This window comes from Ipomoea nil, unplaced genomic scaffold, assembly GCF_001879475.1.
Source record: "Ipomoea nil cultivar Tokyo-kokei standard unplaced genomic scaffold, Asagao_1.1 scaffold2159, whole genome shotgun sequence".
In the NCBI taxonomy this organism is placed as follows: domain Eukaryota; kingdom Viridiplantae; phylum Streptophyta; class Magnoliopsida; order Solanales; family Convolvulaceae; genus Ipomoea; species Ipomoea nil.
In genome coordinates, this window is record NW_017618587.1 from 1,011,838 (window position 1) to 1,026,268 (window position 14,431).

General features: G+C 37.2%; 2 protein-coding genes and 1 non-coding gene across 3 annotated transcripts; 2 read left to right on the forward strand and 1 right to left on the reverse strand.

Moving 5' to 3' along the window:
• The first annotated feature begins 4,359 nt into the window (after positions 1-4,359).
• On the forward strand, positions 4,360-10,316 carry LOC109149625 (cellulose synthase A catalytic subunit 2 [UDP-forming]-like). The gene is made up of 14 exons (XM_019297500.1): positions 4,360-4,873; positions 5,499-5,694; positions 5,801-6,006; positions 6,094-6,199; positions 6,285-6,459; positions 6,939-7,205; positions 7,287-7,632; positions 7,768-7,905; positions 8,015-8,140; positions 8,236-8,448; positions 8,541-8,808; positions 8,890-9,086; positions 9,172-9,522; positions 9,735-10,316. Exons 1-14 carry the CDS (start codon positions 4,793-4,795, stop codon positions 10,314-10,316), a joined length of 3,252 nt encoding a protein of 1,083 aa, XP_019153045.1. The 5' UTR covers positions 4,360-4,792.
• Positions 10,317-11,160: 844 nt separating this feature from the next.
• On the forward strand, positions 11,161-14,067 carry LOC109149123 (5-formyltetrahydrofolate cyclo-ligase-like protein COG0212). Its single transcript, XM_019296774.1, has 6 exons — positions 11,161-11,629; positions 11,732-11,822; positions 12,486-12,712; positions 12,893-12,968; positions 13,393-13,518; positions 13,641-14,067. Exons 1-6 carry the CDS (start codon positions 11,228-11,230, stop codon positions 13,790-13,792), a joined length of 1,074 nt encoding a protein of 357 aa, XP_019152319.1. The 5' UTR covers positions 11,161-11,227; the 3' UTR covers positions 13,793-14,067.
• Positions 13,812-13,885, reverse strand: TRNAN-GUU. Its single transcript has one exon. It is a non-coding gene; the product is annotated as a tRNA-Asn (tRNA).
• Positions 14,068-14,431: the final 364 nt, after the last annotated feature.

A 14,431-nucleotide genomic window follows, 5' to 3' on the forward strand; every position in this document is an offset into this window, starting at 1 on the left:
AAACAACTGATTTATTTGTGAACGCCCACAAATAATGATTGTTGATTATTTTCTTTCTCATCATTTAAAAATATATGACACTTTTTATTCTAATTTCATTTTCCTACCAGTGTGATAGACTCGTTTTGTTCCAAAATAAAAAATAAAAAATCACAGTTTGTATTTACTGTATCTATATCACGTAAATTAGTCTCTACAACAAATACATATGACTCATTCTGTAGTAATATTTGCAACACGTTATTTACGTAAGAGGTATACATGGTAGTGCAGCTCGACTAACTCGTGCATGCACTTTAATTTTATTAATTTTTAACTTTTTTACTTTTAATCTTGTGATGGATAATTGTGGTTTTAAAGTGTCGGTGAAGGAGATAAGGAAATCAATTAAGGAAAAATGTGAATAATTATGGAAACAGATTGTAAGCCCCATATGTCACTATCAGCTTTTAATGACATGAAAGAATCCCATTTTTGAGGTCGAGGTCCCAACGTTGTTTTATACGGTAGAATGAGGAAATTAATGATTGAAGGTATATATTATACATCATTTAGCTAATTTCATCGTCCTTTAATTTACGAAAATTTTTTATCATCATTATTTTAAAGAATTAATTCCACCATAAGTCCATTGTTTATAGTACAAATTTCAAATTTAGTCCTACACTATTATTTTTGCTATTTAATATTCGAGACTATTATTTTTTGAACACTTTTAATCATTTTTATGACTTTTCTTATTTTTTGTAAGAGCATTTCTGTCTCTTCATATTTTTCTTTTGTTATTTTTCAGTTTTAACCGGTTTAATTTATTTAGGACTTTACTAAAAATAAGTTAAAAAATATAGTTACTAAAAATCAGGGGTACGCAAAGTTTTAAACCAATTAATCCGGTTGAAACCAGAAAAATATGAAAAGACAAAAATGCTCTTACTAAAAATAGAAAAAGTCATGAAAATGACTAAAAGTGTTCAAAAATAATAATCTAGGATGTTAAATGTCAAAAACGATGGTTTGAGACTAAATTTAAAATTGTCACTAAAGACAATAAACCTCGGGTGAATTTAACTCTTATTTAAAATATATGTTTCAAATAAAGATCACATTGTGATTTTAACCAATAAAATATAACAAAGGGATAAATCAGCTTAAATTATTCATATCTAATTCGTACAAATTAAAAAAGTTAATAGACAGTCTCGGAAGAAAATACTCTCTTCATACTATGTACCTTCCCTTTCGTATTTACAACAATCTTTTTCCCTTCATTTCTGCATTATATTTTGTGCTATCTATCTATCTATCTATTTTTTTTTTTGATGGATATGTTGGACCGACCTAGTGCACGAGGAAGAAGAAAATGACTATATATTAATATGGAAACATTTTGTTGATCTCTTCATTGTAAATATGACTGCGTACCATATGTTGTATGTTTTGTTTTGGCATTGAGAATTACGTGGAGATGATTAGTGTTCTCTGATTTGTTGTTATACGGTTGGTGTGCTTAATTTTACTCGGATATCGATGAAAAAAGTCTTGTTTTATTTTTATTCGTTACCTATTTTCTTTTAGTAAGTGTAATTTACGTGTAAAGATTAGTTTAATCCCTTTTGTAGAAATGTATAAACTTAACGGGAACATGAGAATATCTACTATGTTGCTTGCATAACAATACTTTAGTCGATATATGGAGTAAGGATTTCTTTTTACGATTCAATTCGAGTTAAATTGATTACTATATTCTGATTGGAACCTTAATTAGGATTTAAAAATTTTAACCCTAGCTAAAAACTTGTTGGAAAACAATTATAACAATAAATTTTTAAATTAAATTAATAATTATAAATTAGCTTGATTGGTATAACTAACAATTACACTCCAATTTTGCTAATACACTATTTTTTTAAAAAAAATAAAAATAAAATAAGGAAGTCAATATATATTGCAATTCTTAGTTGGCAAGTAGGTTAATATAATTATAATATGAGTGAGAAAGTTGACTATAATATTCTTTGTGATCTTTCTTCCCATAGGAAGTGCTCAAGTCATGACAATATATACTTAACTAACCATATATAAATTATTAAGAATTACAAGTTTAATTTCAAATTAGGCCAAGTAAACTTGTTAATTACCTACTACCATTATATATATTCATTTTTAATATATAATTAATACAATATTTGAGTAGTTAATACTTCAGCTTTATCCAATTGAATTTCTATAATGCCACATTTCAACCATAGAGTAAAAACTGTGTCGAAAGCAAATTTTATGAACTTGGGCATTCACGTTCTGGATATCTTTTTCAGTGAGTATTTGTCCTCTCTTAACAGCAGATTGTGTTGGTGTATCGCATCATTGATTTACGTCTTTTGCTTATTTTCTTTCTTCAAGTATTTAATCAGAATAGGTAAATTTATGACATGCACTAAAAGTACTAATTCTTATAATTAATAAATTTAGTATTTTTGAAACATGTCACGGATTACAATATTAGTATGGGTTACTTAGGTATGGAGGGGGTAAGAAATAAGAGTGATTGTGCTATGCTTTTGAGTTACATTCCACATGAAAGTGAGAAAAGGTTAGACTAAATTGGATTGTTGTGCTTTCTCCACTTTTGCACTATGCCTTGTGTACTTTTGTCTCCCCTCTACACTTTACCAACTTAATGGTGACAAATAGTAACTTCCATTTCCATTTTTACACCACCTTTCAAATCACAATGACAAATTTTATCGGTCCGATATGTCTTAATTAAAAATCTAAATTGATAATTATACTACATATTTATTATTTATATCTGTATTACGTTAAACACACCTGTGTTTTTATGACGTTCTAATAGTTTTTCAAATTAATTAATTATTCGTGAAACAAATATTTTAGTACGAGTCAAATTTTTTATGAGACATAAAATTTGAGTGGTTAAAGTAGTCAAGATAAGAGTTGAGCGGTTAACTGGATTCATCTAGTTTTTAACTTCCAATTGTACACTATATGAGATGAAGTCATGTGGTACAAAATGTAGTAACAGTAAATAAACATAGCAGTAAAAAAGTAATTACTTTATGTAACTTTCACCTTAAATGATGAAATCCTTGATTAATGCTCATTAATCCAATCTTAATAGACAGTGCGACTGTCAAAATCTCATAATTTGTTCAATACACCGTTGATTATACTAGGTTTTTTTTGTTGGGAAATGGATTATACTAAATTTTTGTGTCTATGTTTTAAGTATGATTTTTCTGAAATTGTGTATATAAATATGTATGTATGTATATATGTAACTTTATTATGACCTTTCTCTCTCATTTGACAATGAAGCCAGCACAGTTAAACCGTGAGAGACAGCCATAAATAAATTACAGAAAGCAAAGATAAACTTCACCATCATCATAAGAATATCAACTAAAAGCATTAAGGGGGCGTTTGGTTCAGGTTATATAACATAACCAAGGGAATGTGACATTTCAAAGCTTACATTCCTATGTTTGGTTCACATTATCTCAGGGAATCTAACATTCTCCAGGAATGTCACATTCCCTTCACATAGGATTTTGAAGGGAATGTGATTCCCTTCAATTTCTAAGGTTATGTAAGATAACCTTGGTTATATTAGTTTATCTCTCTCTCTCTCTCTCTCTCACACACACACACACATATAATTATTTTTGTAATTATATATTTTTTATTTTTATTATGTTAGGTTAGCATATAAAATAATTTTGTTTCTCAAGTTCAATATTTTAGTTAATATTTTAAAATCATGTAATTATATATGATACCATTATCTTATTTATTTATTTATTTATTTTAATTTTTAAATTTATTAAAATATATGAAAAATATGTTAAGGATATTATAGTGTGTGAATAAATATAACCCTAAACCAAACATGATTATATTACATACCCAATTTTAACCAAACACAGGAATCTAACATTCCCGGTAATCTAACATTCCCAGCAATCTAACATTCCCTAAGGTAATCTGACATTCCGTGAACCAAACGACCCCTAAATAAAGAGAAGAAAAGAAAAGGAAAAAAAAATACAAAAATGGTGTGAAATCCCGGATTTATCCCTCGCGGCAGTTGGAGAGCCGCCGTGCCAGAGGTGGGGGCCCGTTACTCCTCCGCCACCGTCACCACCGTGGGGTGGGGCCCCCACGTCCAACCCCTCCATTCATCAATCAGAGATCCATCTACGCATCCGATCTCTTCTGTCCCTTGTGCATTACGCGTTGAACTTTCCACTCTCTCTCTATCTCCACACATTTTCTCTCACTAAAGCTCGCTCTTTTATAGTCTTTTACCCTCTCTCTCTCTCTCTATATTTGTCCGCGCCTGTGGTGTTGATTCTCTGATTCCACGCCACCCACAGCTCAAAGGGGAGAAACCCATTATCCCTAAACTGGGTTTCTCTCAAGAAAAGAATCCACCCCCCTTCCCTTCTCCCCCCACCCCCTACTAGCAAACCATTAGTTGTATAATAAATATAATAATTATATAAAGTATATACATTTATAAATATACACCTAATTTATTTGCCAATATTAATACTGTGTCTGTATTTGTGCGTTTGTACATCATTTTCAGCCAGTCTTGTTTTTAAGAGCACCACACTAGCATGAACTGAGAGTTGAAGAAAGAGAATAGGCTTTGCCTGTGTGTGCTTTTCATGATTGTTCTGTGTAATGGGCTCTGCTCAGTCACCACTGTGAGTCTCTGTGTGTGAATTTGAGAGAGAGAGAGAGGAGGAGGAGGAGAGAAGTAGGTTTAATGGACACCAAAGGGAGGCTGATTGCTGGTTCGCATAATAGGAATGAGTTTGTGCTCATCAATGCTGATGAGATTGGAAGGGTGAGTGCCCCTTCAAAATGGCATCTTTCTTTCTTTCTTCCTTTTTTAATTTTTAAAATTTTTTTTAAAGCTCATTTTGGAGCTCAGAGAGGTTTTCATGGAGAGATTTGTGGTTTTTGTGGTCTAAACCTGAGTTTTCATGTGGTTTTTTTGTGTCGGTGCTATAAACTTTGGCCACATTTTTGTTTTTTCAAGTGCCCTCTTTGAGCATTTTGAGTTTTTTCTGGTAAAGATTTGACTTTTACTGAAGAATTTGAAGCTTAGTGCTAGATTCTAAGATAGGAAGCTGATTTTTGTAATCCAAATCCTATATTGCTTAATTGAGTTGTTTTCTTTCAGATTTTCCTTATCTCTTGCGTTTACTTTTACCCTTACTTGGTTAGTACAATATCTAGATTTATGGAACTGACTTGCCAAAAACTGGTTTCTTTTAGCTCACTTAAGACATTCATTGGTTATTGGAGAAAGTAAAGTCTTGCTTGCATTTCTTACCCAATTTGTTAAATGTTGGTTGGGATTTGGATTTGATTGAGGGGGTTAAGGTTAATTACCTAATTCTACATTCCTCTGCTCAAATCTTGGGATTTCTTGATCTGATGTGAATGTTCTTGGGTTTGATAAATAGGTCACTTCTGTAAAGGAGTTAAGTGGGCAGATTTGCCAGATTTGTGGAGATGAGGTCGAGATTACGGTAGATGGAGAGCCATTTGTTGCTTGCAATGAATGTGCATTCCCAGTTTGTAGACCCTGCTATGAATATGAAAGGAGGGAAGGGAATCAAGCTTGTCCTCAATGCAAAACTCGGTACAAACGCATAAAAGGTAATTCCTCTATTAACCTTATCTGTTTCTTGATTTGAGCCAAGCAATATGTGAATTGTGAAGTGAACAAAGGAATAATGGAATAGAAAACTTTGCTCGATTTCAGGGAGTCCCAGAGTCGAAGGAGATGAAGAAGAGGAAGAATTTGATGATTTAGACCATGAATTTGATTACCCTGAACACATGACCGAGGCGGCACTTGCTGCTCGCTTTAATGGCGGGCTTGGTGTCAATGGCTCCGGGACTACCCCATCGGAGGTGGATCCATCTGGTGTTGACTCAAAAGTCCCTCTACTTACCTACGGTGAAGAGGTAGATTCACTCACATTTCGTCTCTTTTGTTACTTTATCCCCTAAATTAGTCAATTTGCAGCTTTTGACTAAGCCATTCTTGTATAGGATGATGGAATTTCAGCGGACAAGCACGCTCTTATCATTCCCCCGTTTATGAGCCGTGGAAAGAAAGTTCACCCCGCACCATTTTCTGATACGGCATCTGTGACATGTAAGTAATTTCGGTTTTGATGAATGTTATTTCTTTGAATGAGACGAGAGTACGAGACCTGATCTGATTATTACTTTTGGTGTAGCATTGCCGCCTCGGCCTATGGATCCAAAGAAAGACCTCGCTGTCTATGGATATGGCACCGTTGCATGGAAAGAAAGAATGGAGGAGTGGAAGAAAAAGCAAAGCGATAAACTACAGGTTGTTAAGCATGAAGGTGATAAAGGCGGCGATGAGCTGGATGATCCGGATTTGCCTAAGTAGGTTCATTAATTCTTATTTTTCTCTCGAGTATTATAAAGCTGATAACTTGACCTTTAATTTAGCAATTTGTAGAGTATATGAGATGACTTGTAGTTGCTGCATTTCATAATAATTTCTCCATCTTTAACTGCTAACTAATATCAATTTATTAGCTTTTGCCTGTCAAATGATAATCAACATCATGGGATTACATGTTTTTAAGGTAACAAAACTTTTGCATCGAGTAAACTTTGAAACACTACTACAGCACAAAAAAGTTTGGGTCTTTTGTCGTGTTTTGTAGATCATTATTTACTAGTGCACTGGTAAATGGTTCGGTTTTGAGCTTGACATAATTAATTATCTTGGGAAGTTTTCTTGGCTAGCTAGGTATCTTTCGTGCCTGATTGAATCTAACGAGTATCTTTCTCCTTCGCCCTGAAGATCCTGCATTTCTTTGAGAGTTGGGGGCTTATCGTTATTTTCTCTCTTGCAGGATGGATGAAGGCAGACAGCCACTTTCAAGAAAGTTATCAATCCCATCGAGCAAACTAAGTCCATACAGATTAATCATTTTACTCCGTCTGGTGATTCTTGGGCTCTTTTTCCATTATAGAATCCGCCACCCTGTCAATGATGCGTTTGGGTTGTGGCTGACGTCTATTATCTGCGAGATATGGTTTGCTGTATCGTGGATATTTGATCAGTTCCCGAAATGGTTCCCGATTGTTCGAGAAACATACCTAGATAGGCTGTCACTAAGGTATACACATTTTTATTATTTTACACTCTTCCCCGCTCCTATACCTATACCCTAATGTTTCTTGTAAAAATTTTCCCGCAGGTATGACAAAGAAGGGAAGCCATCGGAATTAGCCCCTATAGATGTATTTGTGAGTACGGTGGACCCCATGAAAGAACCTCCGCTTATTACTGCAAATACTGTCCTCTCCATCCTAGCCGTTGATTATCCAGTCGACAAGGTGTCGTGCTATGTCTCGGACGATGGTGCTGCCATGCTTACTTTCGAGGCCCTATCCGAGACATCTGAATTTGCGAGGAAATGGGTTCCGTTTTGCAAAAGATTCAACATAGAGCCTCGGGCCCCAGAGTGGTATTTTTCTCAGAAGATGGATTATCTGAGGAACAAAGTGGATCCTGCTTTTGTCAGGGAACGTCGTGCAATTAAGGTTTGATAGTTTCTTTTGCCTTTCGAAACCTATTAAAGGAAGTACTAAATATGTTCTTGTAATCTAGGATTTATTCTGTAGTGAATTCAATCATGTTTTCTGATTGATGTTTTTATTGCTTTAATTTTGGTACAGAGAGAGTATGAAGAGTTTAAAGTTCGTATCAACGGGTTAGTTGCCATGGCACAGAAGGTACCCGAAGACGGGTGGACCATGCAGGATGGTACTCCTTGGCCCGGGAACAACGTCCGGGATCATCCCGGAATGATTCAGGTCTTTATTTTATTTTATTTTTTTTTGTAGAACTGCACGCCCGAGAATTTTCTTAATTTAAGATCATAAAATTGATTTTGTTTTTCGTTTCAAAATTTGTCACCGATAGGTTTTCTTGGGCCATGATGGTGTCCGGGACATCGAGGGCAATGAATTGCCTCGTCTTATTTACGTTTCTCGTGAGAAGAGGCCCGGTTTCGAGCACCACAAAAAGGCCGGTGCCATGAATTCACTGGTAAGTTTTCTCGTTTTCTATGTGAATTTTAGCACTAGACAATCATTCTTTTGGCCGGAAATCGAAATTGATTGTCTCTATAAATACGATATTAGGTGCGGGTTTCAGCTGTCATCTCGAACGCTCCTTTTCTACTCAATGTGGATTGTGATCACTACATCAATAACAGCAAGGCACTCCGAGAAGCTATGTGCTTTATGATGGACCCCCAGTCCGGGAAAAAGATATGCTACGTGCAGTTTCCACAACGATTTGACGGTATTGATCGGCACGATCGATACTCGAATCGTAACGTTGTCTTCTTTGATGTGAGTGGAAACTCGAGCGAATTATGTTCTTATAACACTGCAATATATGTATATCCAGTTCTGAAAAACATTTCCCGGTTTGGTGTTCACAGATAAATATGAAAGGACTTGACGGGATTCAAGGCCCGATATACGTCGGAACTGGTTGTGTCTTCAGGAGGCAAGCTCTTTATGGATATGATGCCCCGAAGAAGAAGAAACGTCCAGGCAAAACGTGCAATTGTTGGTCGAAACTGTTTTGTTGTTGTTGTCGATCTCGAAAGAATAAGAAAGCAAAATCCAAGGACAAAAAGAAGACTAAAACCAAGGATTCTTCACCGCAGATTCATGCTCTGGAAAATATCGAGGAAGGAATCGAAGGTAAACAAACAAAAAAAAAACAACATTTTGTTTACCTTGCTCTCTTTCTTGATAAATGCTAATTTGATTATGTTTTTGCAGGAATCGAAAGCGAAAAAGCATCACTCATGCCCCAAATAAAACTCGAGAAGAAATTCGGCCAATCACCGGTTTTTGTCGCTTCAACGCTTCTAGAGGACGGTGGTATTCCCCCGGGAACAACATCGGCCTCCCTTCTAAAAGAAGCCATTCACGTCATCAGTTGTGGCTACGAGGACAAAACGGAATGGGGCAAAGAGGTGCGTATAAAAACTGCTTGAGTTGAGTTAGACTTCCAGTTCCGAGTGGAACATAGATAATGCTTACATGTCTTAAACCGTACAGGTCGGATGGATTTATGGATCGGTTACTGAGGATATCTTAACCGGCTTTAAAATGCACTGCCATGGCTGGAGATCCGTGTACTGCATGCCCAAACGGCCCGCTTTCAAGGGGTCAGCTCCCATTAATCTTTCAGATCGTTTGCACCAAGTTCTTCGATGGGCCTTGGGATCTGTCGAGATTTTGTTGAGCAGACATTGCCCAATTTGGTATGGATATGGGTGCGGTCTGAAGCCTCTGGAGCGGTTTTCCTATATAAACTCCGTCGTTTATCCATTGACCTCCGTTCCTCTGATTGTATATTGTACATTGCCCGCTGTCTGCCTACTCACCGGAAAGTTCATCGTCCCCGAGGTAAGAAAAAATGATCATATCGATAAAAGACGCTTCCTTTTTGTTTGATCTTTTATGCTCGGGTATCAAGAATCAAGAATCAAGAATTCAAGAATCAAGAATTCAAGAATCAAGAATCAAGAATTCAAGAATCAAGAATCAAGAAAGATGAACTTATTGCAGCTTTCGACTTTGGTAGACGTAATTCTTTAACTATTTCGTTTCTCGTGCAGATCAGTAACTACGCGAGCATTCTTTTCATGTCTCTCTTCATATCCATTGCGGCCACGAGCATCATGGAGATGCAGTGGGGAGGCGTTAGCATAGACGACTGGTGGAGGAACGAGCAGTTCTGGGTGATCGGGGGTGCCTCATCCCACTTTTTCGCGTTATGGCAAGGTCTCCTCAAGGTCTTAGCTGGTGTGAACACGAACTTCACGGTCACGTCCAAAGCAGCGGATGACGGGGAATTCTCCGAGCTTTACATCTTCAAGTGGACGTCTCTCTTGATCCCTCCCATGACCCTTCTCATCATCAACATCATTGGTGTCATAGTTGGCATCTCGGACGCCATCAACAACGGGTACGATTCCTGGGGCCCGCTATTCGGGAGGCTTTTCTTCGCCTTATGGGTCATTGTCCATCTCTACCCTTTCCTCAAAGGTATGATGGGGAAGCAAAACGGGGTTCCGACCATTATAGTAGTGTGGTCCATTCTCCTCGCCTCCATCTTCTCGCTCCTATGGGTCCGAATCAACCCCTTCGTCTCGAGAGACGGGCTCGTGCTAGAAGTATGCGGGTTGGATTGCGAGTAAATGACGCCTTAGACGGCTCGAGTGAGTGTGGAAAGATTGTTTGGAACAGAGCCTAGCCGAGGAGCCGCCATGGAGAAGATCAAAGCATACATAATAGGTGTTTGATTGTTGAAGAAGAAGAGGGAAAGAGGGCTCTGGTGGTGTTGTGTACAGGACACATTCAATCTTTGGTTTTGTTTTTTTTTTTTTTTTGGTTTATGGAAAGCTTTTTATTCATTCTTTAGATACAGTCTGGGATTTGTGGGTTTCTGCAAAAGGGGTATGTGTAGTCCCAAAAGGAACATAAACTTTATAGGCCATCATCATAAATTATTGTCTCTCTCTATCTCTCAATAAACAACCTTCCAGTGTATTTTTCAGTGTAATTCAGAACATTTTGTTTGCCTCTTTTCATATTACCTCTTCAAGACAACATTTTTTTTGGGTATTATTTTGTAATGAACATGTATTAAGGTTTAAGTGAACCATTACTCTTTGTGCTATTGTACAATGTTATAGTCATGGTATTAATAAGGATGACTTGGGACAACCTCAATGAAGGTGGAGGTTCTAAGTTGGATTATGAGTTTTAGCGGTCTATTGACCATCTTAATTTGAGCTGATCAGTTATGTGTGATCTATACTATTTACTTCTTTACTGGATATGCAATCTAAACTTATTTACTCTTTTACTGATAACTGGTTAAGGTCATCTTTAGATAGTGCAATTGAAATATAAGAAAATAGTAATTTTTTTTTTATACGAGAATCATGTTTTCACCTCTTCGACACTTATTTTGGACATTGTTATAACATGTCAATAGTACTAAAAAAATAATAATAATAATAAAGAGATAACATAAATTTTCAATATCCAAACACTGCCATCTGTTCTTCATCTGACAGCTAAAGCTCAAAGCTTTACCACTTTCATGGATACACACGTACTGCGTCTTTCCTCTTCATTTCAATTTAGACCCAAAAACTTCATTTTCTCCAAACCCCAAGCATTCGTTTCTCTCTATAGAACCTCCCGTTTCTCCTTCAAGGTGGAGGGTAGCAGTAAAAGGAGCGGCGGCGGCGGCGGGAAGGGCGCGGCGTTTGACGAGGCGGCGTACGAGGCAGAAAGGCTCAGGCTCGACGCGGTGGCGCGAGACGCCATGGCCGAGGCCTCCGAGAGAGAAACCCAAAACGAGAACGACCCGAAGGCGTGGAAATGGGTGATCCGGAAACGGATATGGGACTTGATGGAGGCTCAGAATATTGCCCAATTTCCCAGGCCCGTTCACCATCGAATACCAAACTTCGTTGGCGCCTCTCTTGCCGCCGATAAGGTTCAAAGACTCCATCTTTTTCTTATCTTCTTCAAGATTTATGAATCTTTTTTTATGAATTTCAGTTGATTTCATTTAGGAGTTTTAAGAATGTTTTGGCAGCTCAGTGAATTAGATGCGTTCAAAGCAGCCAATTGTGTGAAGGTGAATCCTGATACTCCACAAAAACAAGTGAGGTTTCTCACACTTAATGGTCAGTTCTTTTATTTTCAGATTATCCTTTTCCTGATTTTGCTTCCTATATTATAAACTTAAGATTATTTAGATAATTTATGGAGTTAACCCAAAGGGTAGCTCAAGTGGCAAAGGAGCTTCTTTGTGGGAACGATCTTAGGGATAATTCAAGTTCGATTTCCACAAGTGACAATTTCTTTAGACCAGCTTCGATGCCTCCCGGAGCGGTCAGGATTAGTCAAGTGGACCCGGAGACCCACTTTTAGCCCTACAACTTTAGTTATCAGCTTAGAACTCGCTAGTGATGAAGCCATGAAGGTAGTTTATTTACTATGGCTTCCTTTTTCTTCTGTTTTTGCCACATTTCAGTTCTGCTAGATTATTGGTGCTCTAAGTGACTTTTGAACCCTTAGGAAATATTGACAGTTTGAGTTCTGCTTATGCATTGAAGGTTATTGAGAGTTGAGAACCGAGATAGCAAAAATGGCTTCTAGTTGGGGAGTCATCATTTGGGCGATATTTGTGTCTGTAAAATGGTTTCTGGCTGGGAGTCAATGTGTATTGGGGAATAAGGAAGAACGCAATTATGACAATAAGTGGAACATGCATATCTCTGCAACTCTATTCTTTATAATTAAGAGTAGAAGTGTACTTAGAATTTATATGCCTTTTGCATATGCAGGAGGAAAAACGCTATTAACTCCACAGCCTCGTCTTAGGACAGGGTTTTTCTCTGTACTCGAATCTCATATGTTAAGTCCCGGTACTATTAAAGAGGCTTGTACCTCTGCGGGGGTAGCTAAATATGGAAGGCCAATTGGACTTGACGAGAAGATAAGAGTGGATTTAATTGTTATCGGTTCAGTTGCTGTGGACCCAAGGACAGGCGCTCGGCTTGGCAAGGGAGAGGTATGGGCTTTTTTACTTTGTTCGCCTTTGTTTATTGATCGTTTTGCAAGTAATGACTTGTTTATTCTTTCCCGGTTTCTATCTTCTCATGCTGTCATTCCCCGCTTTCTATGGTGGGGACTGGGGAGGGGAAGGGGGTATTGTGGATTACATTCTCAGAACTTCCGTTTACTATTTAAGGGGTTTGCTGAGCTTGAATATGGCATGCTGCGATACATGGGTGCAATTGATGACTCGACTCCTATTGTCACATCTGGTAAATAAATTAAAGATCAACTACTAGTATAGTTAAAGATTCTAACTTTACATTCTTGATTTGAGGCGGTCAGCTATGGGCAACCTAAGCTGGCTTACCTACTTGTGGTCCTCTGCCAGCTAGGATCACAAGGCGGGATTTACCTAGTGCACACTGTCGGGTAGTGACTGTGAGTTTTCCTCGTTACCCAGAAAACGTAAAAAGATACTAACTTGTAGTTATAGCTTGATTGAGGCAATGATTTCTACTATATAACTGGCATTTCTTTGAGCAATCAACTAGTGTGAGCCTTTGTATTCATACCTCACAGCTATTCTAATCTGCAGATCGAGTTAACGCTACTATATATGCTGTTGTTGTTACATTCGGGATGGGAATTCTGGGAATTCTGACAGTCGTGTTTTTGCAAATTGTGTTTTTGCAGTACACGACCAACAATTGGTAGACGATATTCCTGTTGAGAAGCTATTGATCCACGACGTGCCAGTTGACATCATATGCACGCCAACACAAGTCATCTTTACAAACACAACGATCCCAAAGCCTCAGGGTTAGTGTAGTGGACAGAACGCCATGCATATGCACCCTTCGCCTTAAGATATTATTGCTTCGGGATTTACACTTTACACCATCCATTTTAACTCACACTTGCCTCTGCGTTACTTGAAACAGGGATTTATTGGGAGAAGCTGTCCCCCGAGAAGCTCAGCCAGGTGCGAATACTGAGAGAGTTGAAGAATAGAATTGAACGAGAGACGGGGCAAAAGCTCCCATGCGGCCCTTCAGATAAGCTGCCCCCAACAGCTCAACGGAGACAACGCTAATGTGAGCATAGCAAAAAGACGCTAGAGGAAGGGCTTGAACCTTCGACCTTGTGGTTAACAGCCACACGCTCTAACCAACTGAGCTACTCCAGCTATTTTGCTTGTGAATGGTTAACTCACTTTTTCAATTTAAGCATTATTTGGTAAAACAATACTTGCTAGTTTTAGAGAAGATTGGAAAAATGAGTTCAGATAGTCATCTTATATGTATTTTCAATGGGGCAAATTTGATTGATTAATGTAATATGTTTTTATTGCTTAGTTTTTTTTTTTTTTTTTTTTTTTTTTTTGAATACTACTGACTCTATTACAATGTAGTATCTGTTCATAATTACTTTTTCAACCTATTGAGAAAGTATGTATGGACAGATATACGTTGTAACAGAGCTAATAGTACAATCATATTTCACAGTCAAAACTCTCGAGTGAATAGAAATTTGTAAAATTTCAACACAACAACTGCTGCAATATGCAATTGCCACATTAGGGAATGATTATTTGCGAGTAGTAAATATAAAAGAATAAAGATGTTCCTATTGCACTATATCACCTTAAATTATATACTTAATTCACATTAAAAAAAAAAAAAGGAATAAATTTCAAAATATAGTTATTGATGGAATTAATTAACCTGAAATC